The sequence below is a fragment of the Hydra vulgaris genome, chromosome 09 (assembly GCF_038396675.1).
Source record: "Hydra vulgaris chromosome 09, alternate assembly HydraT2T_AEP".
NCBI classification, from domain to species: domain Eukaryota; kingdom Metazoa; phylum Cnidaria; class Hydrozoa; order Anthoathecata; family Hydridae; genus Hydra; species Hydra vulgaris.
The window spans coordinates 58062284-58087582 of record NC_088928.1 but is presented as its reverse complement, the minus strand read 5'-3'; the positions used below and the strand labels follow the sequence as shown (position 1 = coordinate 58087582).

The following is a 25299-nucleotide window of genomic DNA, read 5'->3' as shown; positions in this document are numbered from 1 at the left end:
TTTTCGTCAATGTAAAAGTTGTTTGAATCATCTAAGACATACAATAATAAACATTCTAGTAAAATTCTTTTATTTTGATTTTATATGGTAGAATTCCTTTCAAACCAACTTTGCAATAAGCGATACACTTCATCGGCATCAGTATCGATGATAGCGTGTCCGGCGTCTTTCAAAATATGAATTTCTGTTGTTGGAGAGTTTTCTTTGAAAAAATCAATGCCAACTTTTGTAGGAAGAAGCTTAAAACAATAAAATTTAACATAAGTTCCAATAAAGAATTTAAAATAGAAATATTGTTATTGCAATTACCAATTTTACAAAACAAGCCATAATAAGATTTTTGTTTTGCATATTTTCAAAAAATCATGTAATCAAAAAAAAACACAACCCAATCAAGTCACACATTTTTAGTAGAATGTTATCACATATTTTTATGAACATTAAAACTTGTTTTTATACTCCTTCCTTCCCCATGTACAGTGACCAGGAGTAACTATTAAATTAGGCCAAAATAAATTTTTTTGAAAATGTTTTTTCAAAATTGCTGAAAATTTGCTCTATGATGTAAAAAAGGTAGACAAGGAAAAAAGACTATAAATCTTTCAAAAAGGGTCAAATATGGTTGGGGAAGGGGGGGGAGGGAATATATATCTTTTTTGTTTTTGTAAAAAAAATGTAGTCAAAAGTAAATTTTGAAGTAACTCATTTCTATCAATCTAAATTCTATTCTCAAGAACTAAATAACCAGTTTTTTGTTTCTTATCGAGGTCCTTATCTCTGGAACAAAATAGTCTTACCAAATTTTGATTTTTCTACCCAACTGACTTTTGCCTCATTCAAACAAAAACTTAAAAGAATTATATTTTTAATTGAAAATATTTTGATTTACTTTTAATTGTTTTTTTGTTTTGTTTGTTTGTTTATTCGTTGTTGTTCTATTTTGTATATTTTATTTATTTTTTAATCTTGGCTTTTTAAAATTTTATCTTGGTTTTTACATGTTTTTGCATAAAGTTGTATTATTATTATTATTTCACTTAAGACATTGTATTTTTATCAAAAATTAACCATATATTGTAAAGGGCTTCATGACAAGATTCACATGATCTTCTAGAAGTCCTGTCGTTACTAATGTAAAAATTGTAAAATATAATTGGTTATTGTAATATTTTAAAACGGCAAAATATTTAAAAAAAATAAATAAATAATGTTGAAGTTTAGTAAACTTTACATATATTCTATACATAAGTAAAAGAAAAATTATATTAACTTTTGCATGCATGCATATATATATATATATATTCACATTAAAAAGTTTTTTTCAGGAAATACTCTTAAAACATAAAAATTAAAGGTAATTTACGTCATATTAGCTTTTACGTTCCTGATTTTTTTATAAAATAAGCTTTTTAAAACCGCATTATTTCAAAATGGGGCAAGTTAGGGCAGCTAACTTTTTTAGTTTCTTATAGAATGATACAAACTCTCTTTAAAAAAAGAATTAGCTTCGCGAATGAAGTCTAAGGTAAAAAATCCTGGCTCTATAAAAATCAGATTAAGCTTGTTAAAATTGCATTTTTTAAATCCCTTTCTAACAAGATGCATAAACACATTTCAAATATTTTATTAAATTAAGATAAAATTATCTAATATCTTTGTATATAATGAAAGTAAAAATGTAAGGTTTCGTATTTAGTGAGAAAATTAAGTTTTAATGATAAAATTTTAATGATATTAAAATTTTATCATTAAAACTAAATTTTCTTTGAAATTTTCGAAATGAAATTTTCGGTCACTTTCAAACATAAATTAACGTTTAAATCTATTATTCCAGTACTAACTTTTTTATACCGTTATAACCATAAGAAACTGTAAAAAATAGTTAGCTAGTAACATTATTTAAATCGCGCTACTCAAAAAACTGTACTTTGGCCAAATTTTAAGTCTTTCTAAATCACTGTGCCATGGTTTGAAAATCGTGTTGCCTTGTTTACCTTTTATTGCTATATCTAATGTTAAATAATTCGTGTTTTTTGTGGACCTGATTAAAGATTCGTCGTTTTTGTGGACCTGATTATTTTGTGGACCTGATTATTTTAAGTCTTTCTAAATCACTGTGCCATGGTTTGAAAATCGTGTTGCCTTGTTTACCTTTTATTGCTATATCTAATGTTAAATGATTCGTGTTTTTTGTGGACCTGATTAAAGATTCGTGTTTTTTGTGGACCTGATTATTTTTGTGCTACTAAAGTATAACGGTTATAAATAGAACATTTGCAATGCTTGACATCAAAATAATTCAGTACAGTAATCACGCATGTCGGTTAATCATTGCTCCATATTTCAATCATTACCATCACTCGTTAATATAAATATTGAAAATCGTAATTTTTATAGTTTTATAATAAAAGAGAGCTTAGTGCAAGGTTTAGAGTGAAAAACGTAAGAGCGAGTAAAAGCGTAAGAGTAAGGTTCAACGTAAGAGGGAAACTTTTGTTACGTAACTTAACAGAGAATAATCGCTGAAAATAAATTTTTTTTCAGATCACGAAAGAACAATTTAATACTAGTGTGGCTTGCGGTCAAATGCGAATTTTTAACAGCTGTTTCAATATAATTCAATATAATTTAATATGCTTACATTAGTTTTATACTATGGTGAAAAATAAACAATAACCTAAATTTTGAGATATCGAAATTTACGAGTTTAATTAAAGGTCGACAATTTTTAAAGCATGATTACAGTGATTTACACTAAAGATTTTTATTCTTATCGGTGACTTATAAAAAAAATAAAGATTTTTATTGTGCTTTTCTGCGCTTTTAAGAAAGTTCCGGAAAAACTTTCATAAACTGTTCGGGCAATTATTTGCGCTGGAAACTTCAGACAAAACAAATGAAATTTGGAATGCTATGTGCCAAAGATATCCTTAGCCTGAACTAGCGATTTAAATAAAAATCTTAAATTAACTGAATTTTAATAAAAGTGCTACTGAACCTGAACCAGATTTAAACAAACTTTGTCAAGCTATTAAGCTTTAGCCTATCATTAGACTGAAGCTTAATCGCTTATCATTATCAGCGGAAAATGTAAATAATATGTTTTTAATAATGTTTAGTGTACTTTTTTTAAGGATATCACTGTGTTGTTAAGTGATGTCACTGTGTTGTTAAGTGATGTGTTTTTTTAGTAAGTGATAAACCTTTTTTATTGTAGCTAACTGAATAACTTTTAGGGGAGAGTTGCCTTAATTGGAACACTTTAGGAATAAATATTTATTAACCAAAAATGGCTTAACTAGGGATATATAGGGGGAGGCTATTGGAGTGATTCTTCCTCCCCCCCCCCTTTTTTTCCTTCTTAGATGTTTTTTTTATTTTTAAGATAATGAGTACATTGTTTAAAATAGTAAATTTAGGAGGCTGTTTCAAAGTGACATGAAATTCGGATAAAACTGTGTAATGCAAATTCTATTTTTTGGACTTGTCTGCTTAAAAAATCATTAAACCCGTAAATCGATGGTCTGAATCGTTGGAATAAAAAATTGCCCCCTTCCACCTTTACTTCATGGTCCAAATCCGCTTCGCTCCAGCCCCCCTGCTTTTTTTAAATTTATTTATCTTGTCGGCGTAGTTGCGTCACTTACAATATGGCGTAAGGCGCTTTTTTTTTTGACTGGGTAAATTTAAAATCTGCGTCCGCCCCTGGCAACTCTCTCTTATACAAAACTCTTTAATTTAACTCTTTTACATAAAACTCAAATATTAAATATTGAATACTTAAAATATCATATTAGACTTTTTTTAAATTTTTTTTTTTTTATTAAACTATTAACTTAAGGTATTTATCAAGAGCAATAAAAAAAAAAGCAACTTTTTTAAAAGCTTTTCTTAAACTACACTTTGGTGGACCTCTAGGCTATGACCTTTAGGCTATGTAAGTTATTTAACTTTAATCTAAATCTGACTAGTAAATTTTAAATGTTTAAAAGTGCATTATCTTTAGATTTATGCGGTAGTGGTGTAGTGGTAAAGCGCTCGCTTCCTAAGCGAGAGGTTCCGAGTTCGATCACCACCACGTCCCTGGTAGTACCGCGCTCAACATGTTTCTCCGCGCAGCGGCCGTGTTTGTAATACGTTTCCTCAACAGGGAAAATCATGTAGTACAAAGTACAAATGCAGCATGCATTTCAGCACAGAAATGTGAAAATATATTTTTGATGATTTTTGGGTTGGTAATGCATTGTGGGACCAGAAAAATTAGTATATTGCCTCTTGCCTAACAATTGAATCTGTGAAGCAATCAAGAGCAATAGACATTAGCAAAAATAGAAACAAAACAATTCATTATAAAATAAGCAACAATGGAATTGAAGTTAGAGTGTGTAAGACCTTTTTTTAAAAACATTTTGTATTGGGGAGTCATATGCCAAATCTTTATTAGGTAAAATTCAGTCTTCTGGCTTGACAAAAGCAGATCAACACGGAAATCACTCTCCGAAAATAAAACCCTAGCTAGCACCGTCAACTGCATTAAAATGCATATTGAGAAGTTCCCTGCATATGAGAGCCATTACAGCAGGGAATGTACTGCAAAGAAATATCTTGGTAATGAATTAAACATAGAGAAGATGTACGGTTTTAATTTTGAAGAGTGTACCTCAAACCAAACTGCGATAGGGAAGGAGTGGCCTTTTTAACAGAAACACTATTAAGGTAAGCTATAGCTGTACAAAATAAATTGAAAGAGTTATAAAAGGCCATAATTTTGCATTGATTAATAAAAATGAATTTCTCAAAGAAAAAATACTGAAAACTGTAACTGCAGGCAAAAACTTGACTGCCCTATGAATGGCAAATCTTATCTAAGAATATTATTTACAAATGCATTATTTCCTCACAAAACAACCCTGATAAACAATATATTGGCTTTTTAACCGAGGGCAAATGGAAAAAACGTTATGCCAATCACAAACAATCTTTTAAACATAAAAAATACTCAAAAGAGACTATGCTTTCTAAATATATTTGGCAACTAAAGAAAAAAATATCAATTTTAAATTAAACTGGTCTATCCTAAAAACTGCGCCTGCCTATAATAACATTTCCAAAAAATGTATACTATGTTTACAAGAAAAATTTGCAATTATTTCTCATTTAGGTCAAGAAAATTTATTGAATAAAAAATCTAAATTAATTTCTAAAAGCAGACATGAAAATAAGTTTCTTTTAAAAAATTATAAAAGCAAATGATCAGTCTAAAATTTATCCTAATTCTAAAGAATTCTTTTCATAATTTTTTAATTATCTGATGTAGTTGATGCAACTTCTTGGTTGCAAAACACTACAGCTATTAAATAATTAATTATAGCAATTCCCAACTTCCTGTGAAATAATTTTCTATAACTTGAATTTTTTTTTTTTTTTTTATTGTTTAGACATTCTTCTTGATGAACCTATTGACGGTGAAATATTATGTTGAAGATAAAAGATAGATAAGTGTTTTTACTAATTTATATATATATATATATATATATATATATATATATATATATATATATATATATATATATATATATATATATATATATACATATATATATATATACATATATATATATATATATAATATATATATATAATATATATATATAATATATATATATAATATATATATATAATATATATATATATATATATATAATATATATATTTAATATATATATATATATATATATATATATATATATATATATATATATATATATATATATATATATATATACAATTAAAATTCAATAAATATGGCTGCATATAAACTTTTTTTAAATAAAAAAATATTTGTTTTTATTTCAATATATATTATTCGATATTTCGCTGATCTATTGTGATCAGCGTCATCAGGTATAATAAAAATTGTTACAAAGACAATCGTTATAATAAAAAGAAACTGTTAAAAAGATAACATTAAAAAGAGATGAGAAAATAAAAAATAGGATCAAATGTTGACAGATAATCTAATAAAAAATGGCCCCCAAGCTTTTATTATGACGTTATCACCATCATCCCTATTAAGAACATTTTCGCCACTTCCTAATGCTTGTTGAACTTTAGCTTTGTTTATTTCCAGGGATTCTTGAATTTTCCGAATATGATTTTCTGGAGCTACTGATATGGTTTTCGGGTTTAACCAGTCAAATGTACCTTGGCATGATTTGGAATGCTCAGTAGCACCAGAACTGGTCCATTTTCCTTTTTTACTATTTTTCTGATGCTCAATACATCTTAATATAATTTTCTTTTTGGTTTCACCAATGTATATAGAGTTGCATGAACATTTTATTTGGTAGATGAATGGGTTTGTAATTGGAGGAAGTTTTGTTTTATTGTTACAGAATATATTGTTTAAATTTGGAGATAATGTAAATATAACTTTTATGTTTTATTTTTAAATTCTCTTCTAAGGGCCAACAATTGGTATCCATGGTAGCTTTATAAATGGTTGGTTGTCAGTTGGTTGATAATTGGTATTTTTTTCATCTATTTTAATACAGTCTCTGGCGTTATTAGTAAAATTGTTCTTGTCATGTCCGTTTTCAACAAATATTTTTATTAAAAAATCAATTACTGTTGAAGGTAATTTTGAGAACATATTCTTTTTGCATGGCTTATAAACCCTTTGAATACGCCAGTGATAATATTAAGGTTGATATTTGAATTTGGTTTAAGTTGAATACTAGTTATCGCTTCTTTTTGATGTATTTGAAATTTATAGGCTCCATGCATTGTGTTTGTAATATTAAATTCTATCTATTATATATATAATATTAAATTCTATCTATTCTATCTAATCTAGAAAATTAAGTTGTTTTTGGTGGTTTTCGAGTTCAACAGTGTAATTTATGGCAGGATTTTGTTCGTTTAGGATATTTAGAAACATTTGTTGTTATTTTATTGAGTTAAAGCGAGCGTGACAATTGTCCACATATCTCGTGAAAGTTTTTGGTTCACATTTCTGAATAGTAGCTATATTAAGTGATTTTCTTTCTATATTTTGTAGAAACGCTTCCGCAATAACAACCATTAAGGACAAACCTATAGGACAACAATTAGGTATTATTCATATTTTGTTTTCATATAAAAAATAGCAAACACTCAACGATGTCAACAAGCAAAAGTTTAGTTCGAGTCTTAAAGTCGTCAATATCATTATTTAATATATCAATAATAACTGGAATAGCTTTGTTAATGGTTCTGGACAAATATAAATTAACTCGAAGACAAAACTGTTCTAAAATTTTGACAAATTCGTTAAAACTAAGATTAAAAGATAATTTTAGTAAACAACAACATATATCTATAAGAAAATTAAAGATGACTTCAGATGTTAGAATTTATTCTTTTGATAAAGGCACAGGTTTTGCATTGCTATACAAAAGGGATGCATATCTTAAATTAGAAGAACAAATTAAAAGTAGCAGAATTATTGATCATGACCCAACACCCACACTTACTACCAAATTTCAAAAACAATTGTGTAAATTAAGAAAAGAGGGTTAGACACAACTACGTATTTTAAAATGTATCTATCAGATTTTTATTGCGTACCACCTAGAATGTATGGAATGATTAAAGCGCACAAGCCCGAAAAAGATTACCCACTGCGTCCTGTTGTATCAACAATCAACACACCACCATATGGAACCTCCAAATACCTCGTTAATATCATTCAACCAACATTAAACAAAAACAAAAATTTTCTCATGCTCTTTTTAATGTTATCTTTTAACAGTTTGTTTCTATTATAACAATTTTCTTTGTAACAATTTTTATTAAACCTGATGACGCTGATCACAATAGATCAGCAAAATATCGAATAATATATATTGAGATAAAAATAAATATATTTTTTTCAAAAAAGTTTTTACGCAGTCGTATGTATTGACATATATATATATATATATATATATATATATATATATATATATATATATATATATATACATATATATATATATTTATATGTATATATATATATATATATACATATATATATATATATATATATATATATATATATATATATATATATATATATATATATATATATATATATATATATATATATGTAAATTATGTTAGCGTGTTTTACAAATAGAGTGCTCAATGTTCTTAAAGAACAGAGCAATAATTAATTAGTAAAAAACACTTATCTAACTATATTATATATACTATATTATATATATATATATATATATATATATATATATATATATATATATATATATATATATATATATATATATATATATATATATACACAGTGGTGGCCAAAAGTATGGAAAAAATGAATATTTTCGCGGTGCCATACTGATTAATATAAAAGTAAACTATGATGAACTAACAAAGATGTCAATTCTAACACGTTTTAATTCTAAATGATAAGATTTGTTTATGTTTAGTGACAAGCTTGAACAAGTTTCCATACTTTTGTCCAATCGAAATTAAGAAATAAAATATCTTAGCAAAGAAAAGTTCAAACTTGTAGTATATATAAAGTAGACTATTGCAAGTACACTCGGGTTAAATAATTTTGGTTTTATTTAATACAAATAAAAAAACATATAACATAATATATGTTATATGTTAATATATATCTATATATATATATATATATATATATATATATATATATATATATATATATATATATATATATATATATATATATATATATATATATATATGTATGTATTATGACCAAAAAAAAAAATCGTAACAAAAACTAGCCGACTAATTTTTTAGCCTTAATAAAACTAGTCGACTAACTTTTGAGTTAACTAAAATTAGTTGACTAACATTTTATTTAACTAATATCACCCGACGTTTTAGTCTTACTAAATTTAGTCTTTGAGTCTTACTAAAACTTTTTAGACTTACTAAAATTAGTTGACTAATGCTTTAGTTAACTAAAATTAGACTTTTTAATCTAACTAAAAAGGTCGACTAATTTTTTAGTAAATTCAAATTAGTCAACTAAGTTTTTAGTCTAAATAATACTAACATGGGTGCCGATAGCCTTTATGCCGCCTGGGACAGAAAACCAGGGCGGCCGAGAGGATGGTGGGGGGTGGGGTTGGGGGTTGGAGAAAGGGACAGTTTGTCGTAGGCAGCAGATGTCCAAGGGGCGCCAAAGAAAAAGAATTTTTTTCAAAAATTCTGATAGAAACGACATCATGAACTTTAATTAGAATTCTATCAGAGTTTTCGAAAAAAGTTTGTTAATACATGATCATTGTACTGCAAAATACTGCAAAAATAAAAAATTATCAAAATACTTTTTTTCCGGTTCCAGAAATTTAACAAGATGCTGGCGTGAAGAAGTGGGGTGGTTGGTTGTGAAGGTGTGTGACACCCCATCAATTAACTTTTAGTTCATTTAGTTGGCAAATTTGACTTTTTTAGATAAGTCAGTCAGAAAATGTAGACCTTTCAGACCAGACGGTCAGCAAATTTTAAAAAGCGAGGACTTTCATTTTCTTTTCCAGTCAGTAACAATTTTAATGGCGCTCTTGACATAATACCAATTTGTGCCGGCCATGTAAGCTACAGAGGTTGTTACAACCATTTTAAAAATGAAATATCTTTAAAAATGCAATTTATTAAAAAATAAACTAAGTTGGCTTAAAAATTATATAAACTCCCTAATTATGCCTATTACACAAAAATAATTTTTATAAACTTTGTTATGCGTTAGTTGTAAAGGGGTTAGATCTCCAAGCATTTATTCCTTTGCCTTTACAAATAGCTATAAGTTAGAATTTACAGTTGTAATTTACTAAAGCGCATGAATTTAAAGGTTTGCTTTTCAGAGTTTTTCAGGTTTTTCTAGAGAAATAGTTTTCAATTTATAATTAAACTATATGTAATAATAAAAAAAAAAAAACGACTATTAGATTGTAAAATTTAGACAATTAAAGTTTTTTATTAAATTTATATTGTTTAATTAAATATCATGTTAAACTATTTACTTATATTTTTATTTTAAAAATTGTAAAAAATAAATTAACTAATTATGTATTCGGTAAAGTAGCAGATTACTTATTAGGTAAACTAAGCAGTTGACTAAGGCCTGCTTAAAAAAGAGGCTCGTAATTTTAATCTGAAACAAGTTTATAAAATTCACAATATATGCTGAATTAAATTAAAAATAAATTAAATAGCATATATTAGTTAAGTATTTTTGTTACTAATATTGTTTAAATTAAGTAATTTTATGTTTAATTTAAACTGAAAAAATGATTTATCAATCTAAAACTTACAAAAAAATTTGGTAGTGATATGCCTAAATTTATGGGCCATGACATGACATTTTCGTGAAGACAAAACTACCAAAAAAAGGCAAATAATAAAAAAAGTCCTTTTGAAAAGACCCTCAGTTGTCATTATATAAGGCCCTCGAAGTATCTCTGCCTAAGGCCTGAAATGCTTTAATTCGCCATTGATTCTGTATGAAATTATTTTTTATTAAAATATCAGCTGTTTTAACCAAGTTGTTAAAAGCCGATAGTTATTTAATTCAGTAAAATAACATTGGAGGCAATACATCTACAGACAAAACATTTTAATTACCTATTTTTCACAAATTATATATGGTTTTTGGTATTTCTGAAATTTTAAGGAATTTTAATGAATGTCTTTAAATTAATTTGATTGTGATAATTTCATTAAGTTTCTCAACGCAAAAAATTTTATGGAATGTCCTTATTGAAACCTCAAAGTAATGGTTTCCTGCTTTATACTGGATAAATAGTTCTTTAGAACAATATCTATAATTTTATTATTAGAAATTAAAATATTAAATTATGTCAAACAATAATACGTTTTCTCCAAATAATAGCAATGGCGAAACTAGTTTAAGTTTTCATCCAGTCAAAAAAAATTGAAATTGATATACAGTCCTTTGGGGAAACTACTAAAACGACATACGAATATTACTCGATTGAGGAGGAAACATTAAAATGGGTATGCAATGAATGTAGTAATAACAGATCTAAAAAGTACTCAAGTAAAACATCAAAAAGTATACTAGATTACCATCTTGAACATGATCACGAAATTATAACGCCGAAAAAGAAACAAAACATGAGTGGTTTGTCAAAATAAAATAGCGATAAGATTGATAGAAGTCTTTTGATATTCATTATTGCCTGTTGTCTTCCATTTATATCGGTAGAAAGTAATGCCTTTAAAGAATTTGTTTTTTGCTTAAATCCAAAGTACAAAGTGCCTTGCCGAAAAAAGTCAAGATCTCTTTTAACAGATTTATATCGAGAAAAAGTTCACCTTTGAAGTCTAAATTATGTTTAATTAAAGTTTAATCTATTACTACTGATGGGTGAGCATCCTGTCAAAACTATAGTTACATATCTGCAACTGAACATTTCATTTCTGACATATTTGCATACCTTAATGGGTGACATGAAGCAGATAATTTAAGACACTTTACTGAAAACTTTTAAAAAATTCAAGGTAGATGATAAAATAATGAGTGTAGTATCCGACAACCCCAGTAACGTATGCAACTGTTTAAATTCTTTAAAAGCTAGTTTGAACATTCAACCAATAAGATGCATGGGGTTTGTTTTGCATTTAATAGTAAAAAATGTCATAGATTTAGTTGAAGAAGGTGAAAATGATAGTTCATCGAAATTCTTTTTTATTGCAAAAACATTAACTAAGTGCAGAAAAATTGTTACATCTTTCAATAACTCATCTCAACTTAATGATTTATTAGAAGAACGTCAAATGCAACAAGGTTTTGAAAGAAATTACGCACTTTATTTCATTCAAGATGTGAAAACTCGTTGGCACTCCTACATAAAAGATATCTTTAATTCTAAACAACAATTCAAAGATATGAGAAAAAATTTGCTCGATGAAGATGAAATAGTTAACTTAAAAGAAACGGTAAAAGCATTAGCAAGCTTTAATCAAGTAAGTGTTTTACTTTCAGGCGATACTTATGCAACATGTTCTTTAACTATTCCAAGTATAAAGTACCTTGAGAAGCAACTAAATAAGAAAAATAGTGAAACCCCTCTTTTAATTATGCTTTTAAAACTGTATTAATTAGAATCTTTAAAAACTTACAAAGACTCATATGACTTAGAGAACAATTCGTTTTTATTATGTGCCACTTTTTTGGATCTGAACTATAAAAGTTTTAAATTCTTTGAAAAGTATGAGAAAAAAAATATTTAAAATGCGTGAAGGAAATTTTGTCAGATTTTTACCTGACAAAAAAAGTTTGTGAAATAATTCCAGTTAAAAAGGTGACAATCAAATCAAAAAAATGTAAGTAATCATTTGACGATGAAGATGATGATTCTGGAAATGATAGTGACAGTTCATCACCTCTGTAGTGATAGTTTAAATTTATTAAATGTAATACAGATGTTTTTTCTAGTAATAATTATTTTTTAATTCATTTTATTGATATAACTCTTTTGTGTTATAAACTCTTTTGTCTTATAAATCTTTACAGTCGCGTTGCGAGGAGAGGTGGCAAAGGGACAATTGTCTAGGGTGTGAAGGCTTAAATGGGCGCCAAAGAAACAAGAAAAGCAAAAAAAAAAAACAAACTATTTTACATAAAAATATTTTTTTAAATTTATTGTAAAAAATTTTTTATTTATTTTTACCCTGTACGCAAAAATCCTTGCTACGCCACTGCATCTTTACATTATATCCAACAAAGAATAGGGGAAGTTTAGTTAGCAATTAAATCTAAGACATCTCATGAGTGGTGTATCAGATTTTTAGAATTCTTTCACTATTAGAAAGATAGTTTTACCTGGGACCAATGCTATAAACAATGCAACAAATTAGTCGAAAAATTTTATTCTTAGTTTTTTTAATTTATTCGTTTTAAACTTAAAAGTTAATTATTTTAACGTAAAAAAATGCGTAAACACGCAATTTTCTCGCTGTTTGAGTAATAATTTGGTCATTGCTATGTAATAAACTATGTACGTAAACGAAAAGAAAAAATATGTCACTAAAATGACGAATTAAGACAACTTATTTTGTCATTTTAGTGACAAAGGCAACTTCTAAACAAATATTACAACATGTACTAATTATATAATACTACAAATATTTATATGTTCATTTTGATGTCAAAAAAAGGATGTTTTGCAAAAAAACAAGATAATCGGATCCTAGAACAAAAAAAAAAAAAATTGAAATGCTGGCCCCCCTGCATAAAACATGTAAAAGTCATTATTAGACAACAGGCGGACATCTGCGGATTATAAATCAAACTTTCATTATTAATCAACATATTGAATAAAATATTTTAAGACTCATATTATTGAACCACCTTAGACCACAAAAGTATTCAACTATATAAGTGAAATTTTAACTAAAAAAAGTACTTTGAATATATCATCATTTGAAATCAATTTATTTGACACCCTACGTTTGAAATAGTGTTGCAATAACTTATTTGAAAGATAAAATATGAATTTAACTATGCAATTAAAGAGGAGGTTTTAAAATCATTAACTATTTTATGCTTCTAAAATCATTTTATGTTTTTAAAATCATTATGGTTTTAAAATCATTAACTATTTTATGCTTGTAACACAAAAAATAACCTTGAACTTTTTGGAAAAAAAATAACTTGATTTAAATCAACAGGTTAAAATGCAAACCCATAATAATTATAAAAATATATCTACATTTTATTAAAGCTACATCTTTAAGATAAAAAATGGTGTGGTTAAATGTCATGTTTGAACTTTTTTTTTTACTTTTGTCCACCACATGGCCAGGGTTGCCAGATTCTTTTCAGTATGCGGTAACCATATATACATTATGAAGCGAGCATTAAAACAATAAGGATCGTTTTAATAGGCTACAAGTATATAAACCTTTCATCAGAAATACCAGAGATTATGTGGATTATCTTAATTTACCATTTAATCTTTTAGAGCAGCTTTGTAGAGTTTAGTGCATGCGCATAAGAGATATTGCGTTTTTATGTATTTTTTGGACCCAAAAAAAATTGTTAACGCATTAACTAATGCATTCCAAAGAACTTTGTTTGTCGTAGAACTATTCAAAGTTCGTAAAATGCATCCTTTGTTATTTATTTGTTTATTGGTTCTTAACAGATTAAAAATGACAGTTTATATAAAAAATGGCGGTAATAGTCCGAGTATTTAAAAGAAAAGTAAAATATACCGAAAACAGTTATTCGATTGGGGCTAAAAGTTGTGATCATTTAAGTGAAAATGACTTTGATAAAAACATTAAGGCTATCATATTTTAACGGAAACTCACGTGACATTGTTGTTAAACTTTCTCATAGAGGTGTGGTATTGAAAATAATAGTTTCAACTTTAAAAAAGAAATTCTTTTTTATAGATATTTATTCCAAATAATAAATAGTAATTTTTTGACATAAATGAATATATAAATAAAACTTATGATAATTTTTTTTCTAACAAAAAACAAACAAGTACTTAAAAATGATACATAACTCATTGCATTTTTCAAGTAATTAAAATGTAATAAATAATCTTCTGGTTTAAAAAGCGACTGCAGCTACTTAATAAAGTATTTTCATTATTCAATAGGTATTATTTAATACTTTTTATCTTGTAAACACTATTCAACAATTTAAATTACAGAAATTGCATTCTTAAATGCAAATACCAAGCATTCTTTTTAAATTTTGCAAGTCTCGCCAACCGACAAACAACTCTACTCTGAAAACGATAAAAATGTTCACATAATAACCTATAAACGATTACATTCTGGGTTAATGGTAATACTCTCACCTACCTACAGGATGGTACCAACGAGGTGGTGGAAGTGGGAGCTGAAATTCAAAACTGATATTTGACATCTAAAAAAAAATACCCTTCATTGGTAAAATTAGCTTTTTTAGTTGCACGTATTCATCGTTCGGTATGGCCCTGCCTGCCTTATTGTAGTGTGTTGTGGTTATAATAGTCGGGGGAGGAGACAACAATAAATATTCATAGATTGTGTATTGTAGTTGTTGTGGTGGTTACGTTAAGATTTCAATAGATTGAGGGAGAGTTAATAGAGGGGTAGGATTTAATGATTACTCGGTAATCATTTTTAAGTGTACAGAAAAAGTAGTAAGTAAAAAGTAGCAGAATGCCAAATGTTTCTACTGCATTGTTTCTGTATTTCATATTCTAGAGTATTTTTTACCATACTATATTTTGCTTTATTTTTTCGGTTATTATTCCTTATTTTTTTATGTGTGTATTTTTGGATTTTGGGGTGGTTATAAATTGTTTGGAGGGGCCGGTGTTTGGGGGAAAAAGCGTAGATTGGATGGAAAGTAATTAATTGAAATCGAGGAGATTTTTGGTGAAAAGTGGAGGTTTACTCCACCATTACAATAAGCCAGGGGAGAGTACTCATGATGTGCAATTATTATTGCACACTACCTATAGAACGCGGCACATAAAAAAATAAAAAAATAAGACGATAAAATAAACATACCAAATTTAATTTAATTGTCTAAATAGCGTCTTTTCTTATTCCGCGCTGATTGGGTGTTTTTAAACAGTAGCAACAACCTCATGGGCATTTATCTCCACGCTGGGGTAAAATACAAATATTCAAATTTGGTTTAAAATGATTTATTTTAATAACAATTATATTTGACTAGAATTTTATTTGAACTAAAAAGTTAATCGACTAATTTTAGTTAACTAAAAAGTTAGTCGGGTAATTTTAGTTAGACTAAAAAGTTAGTCGACTAATTTTAGTTAACTAAAAAGTTAGTCGACTAATTTTAGTTAACTAAAAAGTTAGTCGACTAATTTTAGATAGACTAAAACTAATCTTAACTCCTAACCCTGATAATATATACACAAAATATTAAAATGACTTAATGTTCATTTTTTAACATTTTTTGACAAGTTTTCCAAATTGAGATTTTTATAGAAAGTTTTCATTCCGTTAAATTTTGTTGTGACAAGTAATACTTATCACAAATATTCGATTGAAAAAAAAAAAAGAAAAAAAAAAATGAAAATTCGCTTGAAAAGTGTTTTATTTCTTAAAACACTTCTCACAAAAAGACTGAAAATAAGCTTGAAAAGTGTTTTAATTCTTAAAACACTTCTCACAAAACACTGGGTTCAATTACAAACACAGGGTTCAACAACAACAACCATTACAAGGCATTTAAAAACATAATAATAAATTAAAATTTGAAAATGCAATAAGCAGGCCTCTGAGACCTGTTTGTTGCATTGATGGAGTCAGCTTTGCATTATTGCAAAAAATAAAACTTTATGATCAGCACTTTGTGCTCATGGATACCAAAGCCCTGAACACGAAATGCTGATCTTGTCATTAAATACTTCAGGTTAGTCAAAAAAAAGTTATAAATTCTTTTAAAAGATTCATATGATTTAAATTAAGACAAAGACATAATAGCTTAAGTTACTGATGGAGCTAAAAATGAACAGATGATTCCGTTTGATGAAACGATGATTCTGTTTGATGAAAGGATAATGGAGCTTAATGAAATAATGATGAAGCTTGATGAAAAAGTTGGTCAAAATACTAAACATGAACAAATAATTTTCTGTCTTTTACTAATGTTGTCTATTGTTATCTTCCAGAACGACTAGTTTAGTTTTTTTATTAACTGAAAAGAAATTTTCTTATTTTTGTTTAGTTCACTAAAACTTTTTTACTTTTACCATTATTTTTGAGCTCTCTTGTGGAAAAAAAAATCCTACTAGATAGGAGATAAAAATGATGAAGAAAAACAAAGAAAAAAGTTTTTGATCATAGCATGGTCTAAACTGAAAATTTTTGTTTAAAATTTGAGGTATATATTTTATATAATATAAAATTCTTACTTTATCAGTATCTCCCCAAATTAAAATAGATGGTATGTTTGATAATTTCTTCATGTCATCTGCTGTAAACTTTGCATTTTTGATGAAACCGTGATAAACTAAATCAATACTTTAATATTTTGGTATTAACTTTGATAAAATATATAATTTTATTAAATATATAATTTTGTTTTATAATATTCTTTAACATTTAAATTCTTTAAAATTTAAAGTTAAAGCTCAAAGAATGTACAATATAAGAAACCTTGAAGATGAGATTCAGCCATTGAACATCGAAAAAGTCTTGCAGCATACATAAAATATGATGGTAAAAGACTAAGTTTTCCATTAGAGACAAGATCAATTAAATTGTTAACCTCTTCTTTATTCTTAGGTGAGCAAAACTTGTCTATATCAAGTACTTCAGTTATTAAAACACCCAAAGGAGCCAACATTGATACAGACGCTGTACATTTAAATTTAAAAAGATTTAAAAAAAATAAAATTATTGATAGTTAGGATTATTACTTTTTTCTAAACCAATTATTTATCTTGAAATCAAATATAAATTTGAAACAATCATTTTTTGTTAAAATATGTCAAAGTGTTTTGATTTTTTTAGTGTTTGATTAATAGTAGCTATACATATAATGCTGTGAAAAGCCAAAACACAGAAATTTGAAAAATTGTTTTATTGTTTTAAACCTTAAAAACATAGTTTAATGTGAGTTACTGTCTTTCAGGTCAGTTTTATCTCAAAAAAAAAGTACAAAATTCATGCCCCAGATTACACAAAACAGTGCAAAGTTACTGGAAATGTTAGGTTGCAAAAACACTTCAATTTTTGAGTTACTATATTTTGGCTTTTCTTAAAAGGACTTTCCTGGAGTGACAACATATCAATGCCATAAAAGTGCAGTTAAACAAAATTAATAATCAGTTAACAAATAAAAACAAGTTAAACTTTTTTCAAAAGTAAAAACTATAATCATCATCATCATTATTGTCATTGTTGTCATCATTGTCATTACCTTGATCATGATCATTGTCATCATCACCTTGATCATGATCATGATCGTCATCATCACCTTGATCAACATTATGATTATCATCATTATCACCTTAATCATGATCATGATCATGGTCATCATCACCATCATCATCATTTATGAAAATAATAGTTAATAATTTATTAGATAAATTAATACCGCATTCTTGAGGATACTTTATGGCATAATGAACAGCAATATATCCACCTGTTGAATGACCAACAAGATGAAGCTTTCTACCAGTTAGGCCAACTTTTTTTACAAACTATAATTTAACAACAATAATGAAATGAGTTATCTTACAGTTAAGCGGCATAAAATGATTAATTAGTTAGCTCAAAAAAACTCTGGGGTGGTGAAGTAAAATTACAAACAAAGTAAATAAAAGTAATTAACTACCCAGTTGGTTTAGTTGGTCCAACTGACTGGCCAGTATTGGCTATAGTTGGCTAACTGTTGGCATTCTGTGCCAACCATTAACTGACTGTATACATGTTTTTGAATTGTAAAATTTTCCCTTAAGTTTTATAAATGTATTTATAATTATATTTTATGTAAATGTTTAGTTGCGTGGTCTAATATAGTTAGTTTAATTTGAAGCAATTTATCTTTTTTTTACTTTCAAACGCTTTTTTACCTTTTAATTAAACTTTTAAACTCAAACTCTCCTTCGCCTTTTAATATAATCGTTACGCTGGTAAATACAAATATTTTACTTTTATCCATGTTATAATATAATAATTTATATGTATGCATTTTGTGTTTGAGAAGCTTATATGGTATTATTTTTTGCACTTCTCTAAACAACTACTTCTATGCACTTTTTGTTATTGACAATAATCTATCGATACATTGTTTTCGATTCATATATGATGTTTTTCTTTGTATTTATTTATTTGTTTCATTTTTTCATTTCAGATTTATTATATGATGGATTTATGCAAGATTGAAGAACAAAGTATTGTAAATTTGTATGAATTTTTTAAAAACATCTACTAATAATTTGTCCGGTCAATGTCTAAACTTCAATGTTGCATATGTCATTTTCAAGTATTTACTAGGTTTTTTTAAATGCGTTTCTTATTCACATGGTTTTACAAGCAAAGTCGCAAGCAAATTTGAGCTGAAAATTTTCTTAGCCTTTAAGGAGAATTAATGTTGTTCTTCATTTAATTTAATTTGTTTAAATATAGCAGTTTTAAGAAATAAATGTTTGTTTGTTCTTGGTTTTTTACTTTTTTGTTTTCAAATTCTTAAGAACTAGGCAACTAAGCCAATCAAGTTTTATTTTATTTTTTAGTGCAATTGGAAAGAACTGAAGTATTTTTTAGTCACTTCACACAGTATAACTGGAACTGATTTGAGTAAGTTTACTTTTTTTTTTTTTTATATTGGATTTATTTTTATTTTTTTTATTTTTTATTTTTTAAACATCTTTGCTTCCAACAAGGCTGCAAGCAGCCACTAATTAAAGTTGGAAGTTACTGTAAGAGAAAAGATGAAGATTGTAGAGCAAGATAACGATTGACGGACGATTTAAAAGATTGCAAATTATATGAATCAGGAAAGCAAGATAAAGGAAGCGAATTCCAAAGAGCTGATGTTCGAGGAAAAAAACTAGACGATTAAGCGTTTTTGGAGCACTTAGGAACAGTCACAGAAAAAGGATGACACTTAATTGAATGACGAGTAACACGAGAATGAATTTTAGTAGATAGCACAAGAGACGCTAGCTCTTTCGAGCAGTGCCCATTATAGTATTTGTAGAAAAGAGAAAGAGAAGCAACATTACGACGATGTGATAATGGTTGAAGGTTGGCTGCAAGAGCAGGTCCAACTATGTTTACAATGCGTTTTTGCACCTTGTCTAAAAGAGAAAGGGCATCATTAGAAGATCCGCCCCAGATATGGCAACAGTATTCCATACAAGGCCGGATTTGAGATTTATAGAGGTAGAGAATAGAATCCAGAGTAAGAAAGTGGCGAGCTCGATAAAGAGATGCAACCTTAGCAGATGCTAATTTTGCAACCGATTTGATATATGGTTTCCAAGAAAGATTGGAAGTAAGAGTTAATCCTAGAAGATGAAGAGTAGGTGACTCATCGAGTACATCACCGTTCATAAATATAGGAAGATCTAAATTATTGCGATAACGATTGGCTGAAAAAAATTGGGTTTTATCTGAATTAAAGTTCACCAGCCACTGTGAGCCCCATGCTGTAGCATAAGTGAGATCCTTTTCAAGCTCAAATGCCCCCTCCAGGCAATCAGAGGGTGTTGGTTTCTTATCACGACAAGAATAAATGGTAGTATCATCAGCAAACAATGCCACCTTAGATGTGAGAATATCTGGAAGATCGTTAATGTAAATTAAAAAGAGTATAGGGCCAAGGATAGAACCTTGAGGAACCCCTGAAGTTACAGAATAAGAAGAAGAGTGTTGTCCATCGAGGACAACTTTTATGCTACGATTGGAAAGGAAGGATTCAATGATCTTAAAGATGTTGCCGGATACACCATAAGAAGAAAGCTTATGGAGAAGACCAGCATGCCAAACTTTATCAAACGCTTTTGAAATGTCAAGAGCGATGGCCTTAACCTCTCCACCTTCATCTAACGCACGATAAAACCTGTCAGTTATTACTGTTAGCAAATCAGCTGTAGAACGAGAAGATCGAAATCCATATTGATGGTCAGAAAGTAAGTTATTAGATTCAAGATGAGAAATTAAGTGTTTGTTAATTAAAGATTCAAAAACCTTGCTTATGATAGGAAGAAGACTTATGGAACGGTAGTTAGACGAATCAGATCGCTCCCCAGAATTTTTGAAGATAGGGATAACAGATGCGGCTTTCCAGCAGGCTGGAAAACAAGACTCTTATAAGCACTTGTTGAATAGTTTTGAGAGTATAGATGACAGCTCTGGAGAACACTTCTGCAAGACAATAACAGGTATGTTGTCTGGGCCACAAGCTGTAGAAGAGTCTAGACAGGAAATCACTTTAGATACAGATGCTGAAGTGATATGAATGTCAAGCAATGAATCAACCTGTTTGTTGGCAATATCAGGTAGAACGCAATTAGTGGAATCAAGAGATGATATTGATGAAAAGTTTTTAGCAAACAGTTCGGCTTTGTCTTTAGGTGAGGTGACAAAGTCTGAACCATACAAGAGAGGTGGAATTATAGATTTGCCCTTATTATTGATATTATTAAAGATTCTCCAGAAGTCACGAGAGCCTAATTTTTGAGATGAGATATGAGATTTCATGACCTGAGAATAGCGGGTTTTGGCGTTAGACAAAACCTTTTTACAGTTGTTTCTAGCAGTAATGAACAGACGTCTGTTTTCTGGAGAATTGTTTTGCTGATAAATATGGAAGTAACGGTTTCGATTGGCAATCGCAGCAGCACAGTGTGAGGAAAACCATGGAGGAGAGTGAGGCTTGACCTGGAATCGTCGAGAGGGAATAAAAGATTCAATGCCAGCCTGAATCCACGAAGTTATATAAGAAGCACATTTGTCGACAGGAAGTTGAAAGATTTCTACCCAAGGGCCATCACGAAGAAAATCACGGAAAGAATCCCAGTCAGCTTTACTGTAGTTGTAAGAGGTTCGATAGTAGGGGTATTCAGGTGATGAAGAAGAATGAGATATTAGTTTTAAAGAGATCAAACTGTGATCAGAAGCACCTAAGGGTGAATGTGGAGAAACTGAGCACTGACTAGGATCAGAAACAAGACATAAGTCCAGTAGAGAAGGTAAATGATTCGGGTTGTCAGGAAAGCGAGTTGGAAAGTTGACAATTTGAGTTAGGGATTGAGAAAGGCAAAAGTTGTGGGCTTTAATGCCTGCAGAGTCACTGACACTAGAGCCAAGCCATTCAGAGTGGTGAGCATTAAAGTCACCGACAACAACTATATTAGCTGATGGATAAAGAGAGAGGGCTTGGTCAATATGATCAGAAATAACATCAAAAAGTGTACAGTCTTGAGATGAAGGAGATCGATATAGAACAAAGAGAAAGGCGATAGAGTGAAGTGGTGCTAAACGAAAGCACATGAAAGAATAGTCTGTGGATTCAAACCTAGTTTCACGACAAACAGGTGAATTCTTACGAATGTAAATGCCCAGGCCAAGCATGTGACTATTGGAGTCTTTACGAATCAGAGGAAGATAACCATCAACACTAAGATCACAAGATGAGACAGCCGAACTCAAATTAGTCTCACAAAGAGCAAGTAGGTCTGGTGAACTTTGCAAGAGATAAGACTCAATAGAAGAAAAGTTACTTCGAAGACCACGAATATTAGTGAATGATAGGTTTAGAGAACTTGGTGATGATGATGGTTTTTTGTGTTTTATAGTTTTTGGTACTTTATTCATTTTTAAATTAGATTGAAGAACTTGACTCAAAGCATAGATAGTACTCAGAACACCGTTTAATAGCCCAAGCAATTGCCTCATTACTACTAATAAACCCTAAGCCGTAACAAAGGGCTCCAAATGTGGCCTCCGCAATGCACACCAAAAGTACAAACAGGGACACCATCCATGCGCAACATGGCACTGTTAATACTTTGATATTTTTCAGCTGTTGATGGAATCATTTTATATTAGATATATACTTTATGTGTTTAACATGGCAAACTGACTGTAATTTGTTGACACGAAAGTGATCAACAAATTACAGTCAGTAATTTGTTGATCACTTACTCATAAATTTTGTGCATTTTAGTCTAGATTCTTTGTTAAATTAAAAATAATTGATGTAAATAAATATTGTTTAATATTTTTGATAAACGACTTATGCATATAAACATAACAAGATATGGATTTCAATTAATCTTAAGTTTAAATATAGTCTTTGATTAGAAAAGATCACAATTTGTAAGGTTCTTTTACATTTTTTTATTATTCAATTGTAACAATAGTAATATTACTGGTATTATGTTTAATGATAACAGTTAAATTGAAGTGGATAATATTAGGCTCAAAGAAGTTGTTAATGTAAATGCTAATAGGCAACTTGAAAATAGTTATTATCAAGTGTAAGAGATAGATGAAATTAATCATTGTTGAAATTTAAGAAATGCTGCTCTACGAGCAGAAAACTTACTTGCCAGAATTCAGTGTCAAGCAGTGTTAATGTCTGTTATTTTGATTTTACTTTAGTCAATTTAGAACAAAGCAAAGTATGAATTTTTCTATTTATAGTAACAATTAATAACAGTTTAAATTTAAATGATTTTAAATTTTTTATAATTTCAAACATAATTATGTTTTTTTTTTTTAGTTGCTTTTGTCATAACTTAATTAGTTTGCTTACTGTTGAAACATGGTTTTAATTTTGTAAATTTAATATGATGTGAAATTTACACTATTAATCATTAGTCAACAGTTAGAGAGAAGCTGGAGCTTAATTAAGAAATGCTGGAAATTAAATCAAGGTAAAAATAATTTTGTTTACTGGTAACATAATAAAACCAGTTATTGTTTTTTTACTTTTTTTACTTTTTTTAACATGTTGCTTTGGAAACACTTTCTTTCTCTCCCACTCTCTCTTAGATCAGAGGGAGAATTAATAAAACTTATGTAATTACTAAGCTCTTACGTATTTTTTAATACCTCAATTGATAATGGCCATTTATAAGAATTATTTTACGAGTTGCTTGCTTTTTTATGGTATAATTGTTCAAATTGTTTAACTATAATTGTACCTTGATTGTTCAGGTATTTTATTTGATAAAATATCTTAATAAGTCGTGGTGTTATATGCCAGTGCTACTACATTGTGTTGTCTAGCCTTTTTATAATCTGTTCTTTTTTAACTACTCTGGAGACACATTAATGTGTGCTTATAAATACTTTATTCTATACGCTATTGTTACTGTGTTTTGTGTTGATAGACCTAAGGTGTTATAGCTATTTTTTTATTCTTTATATTTTCTGTAATATCATTCTCCTACTTCTACTAACAATAAAATGCAAATAGTACTTTTTTAATTAAAAATTGTAATTTTTTTTTTCATTTCTTTTTCTAGGTATTTGCAGGCTTTACTTGACTTTCTTTTTCTGGTGCTTGTGTTTTGACAGATTTTAAAAAGAACTTAACTGATGTTAATGCGGTTTTTATGTCATTAACTATAAACAATGACATTGCTGATAGAGAGTCAAAGTTAAAATATTCTTTATAGATAAATTTGTATTTAATTTTTTAGATGATATATCAAGTTATTAATGTGTTTTTGTTATTAATGATTTAATTACTCATAACCTGTATTAGGGGTTGCTTACTGCTAGTTTTTTATTATTGTTACTTTTGTAAATTACTGCTGTTATTATTATAATTGTAGTTGTTATTGTTATTACTACTGTTATTATTACAATGATTATTACTGTATTACTACAGATGTCAACAGAAAAAAATTTCTTTTTCTGGTGCTGAGCAAACAATTTGTTTTTTGTATAGCATTTCTCTTTTGCTTTCAAATATGCAACTCATTTTTCACCATCACGTCAAGTTGTAAAGATAGTTGTAAACATTTATAACATTTGCACTTTCAATTAAAGTGCAAAAGCGAATTTAAAAAATCGCAAAAAAAATTATATAGATGGACCGGTAATGGTACCAACTGTTAGCCAACTGTTTTATTTCTGTTGGGCCGTTAATGGTATCAACAGTTTATAAAACAGTTGGCTAAGTGTTGGTAAAAGCGTTACGCTTTTTTCACGGTACCAACTAAATAGCCAACTGTAGCTAATAGTTGGTTATTAGGATCGGGCCAATTACTTACCAACTGTTTAATGTTTACTGGGTAGTAATCTTATTTCTAAAAATAGAACTAAAAGTAATATTCAAAAAAAACATTAACTAAATAAACTTTAATAATTTTGATTATTTTCAATGTTTTTTAATACTTTATATTAAATATAAGTAATTTTAAATATAAATATAAATTTAATTGTAAAATTTATATAATATAATATAAACTTAAAATAAATTTCAAATATAATAATATATAATATAATAACATAATATCAAATATAATAACATAACATAATATAAAAAAAATAATAATATAAAATATTCAAAATAAATTAAAAACTTAATTCACAAAATAAAAAAATTTAAATATTAAGTAAATATAAACTTAAAATAAAAATAAATACTTAGCATTTTATAAAAATTTAAAATTTTAAGAAAATTTTAAATGTTTATAAAATTTTATCGTTACTTTAATTTTTAAAATTTTACATACTTTACTTTATTATAAACATTATAATAAGTCTATATGAACAAGGGCATAAAAAGCTGAAAAATAAATTTAATTTAGGCAGCTT

The 25299-nt window shown here is 28.0% G+C and overlaps 1 protein-coding gene across 1 annotated transcript in view; it reads right to left on the bottom strand.

Moving 5' to 3' along the window:
* LOC100212740 (monoacylglycerol lipase ABHD6) overlaps window positions 1-25299 on the bottom strand; it is a 46886-nt gene continuing 21587 nt past the window's right edge. Inside the window, exons 3-6 of the mRNA XM_065806157.1 lie at window positions 18113-18218; window positions 17170-17370; window positions 16926-17023; window positions 1-239 (exon numbers count right to left, since the gene is read on the bottom strand). Coding sequence (XP_065662229.1) covers window positions 81-239; window positions 16926-17023; window positions 17170-17370; window positions 18113-18218 — 564 coding nt within the window. The 3' untranslated portion in view covers window positions 1-80. The remainder of the gene's footprint in view (window positions 240-16925; window positions 17024-17169; window positions 17371-18112; window positions 18219-25299) is intronic.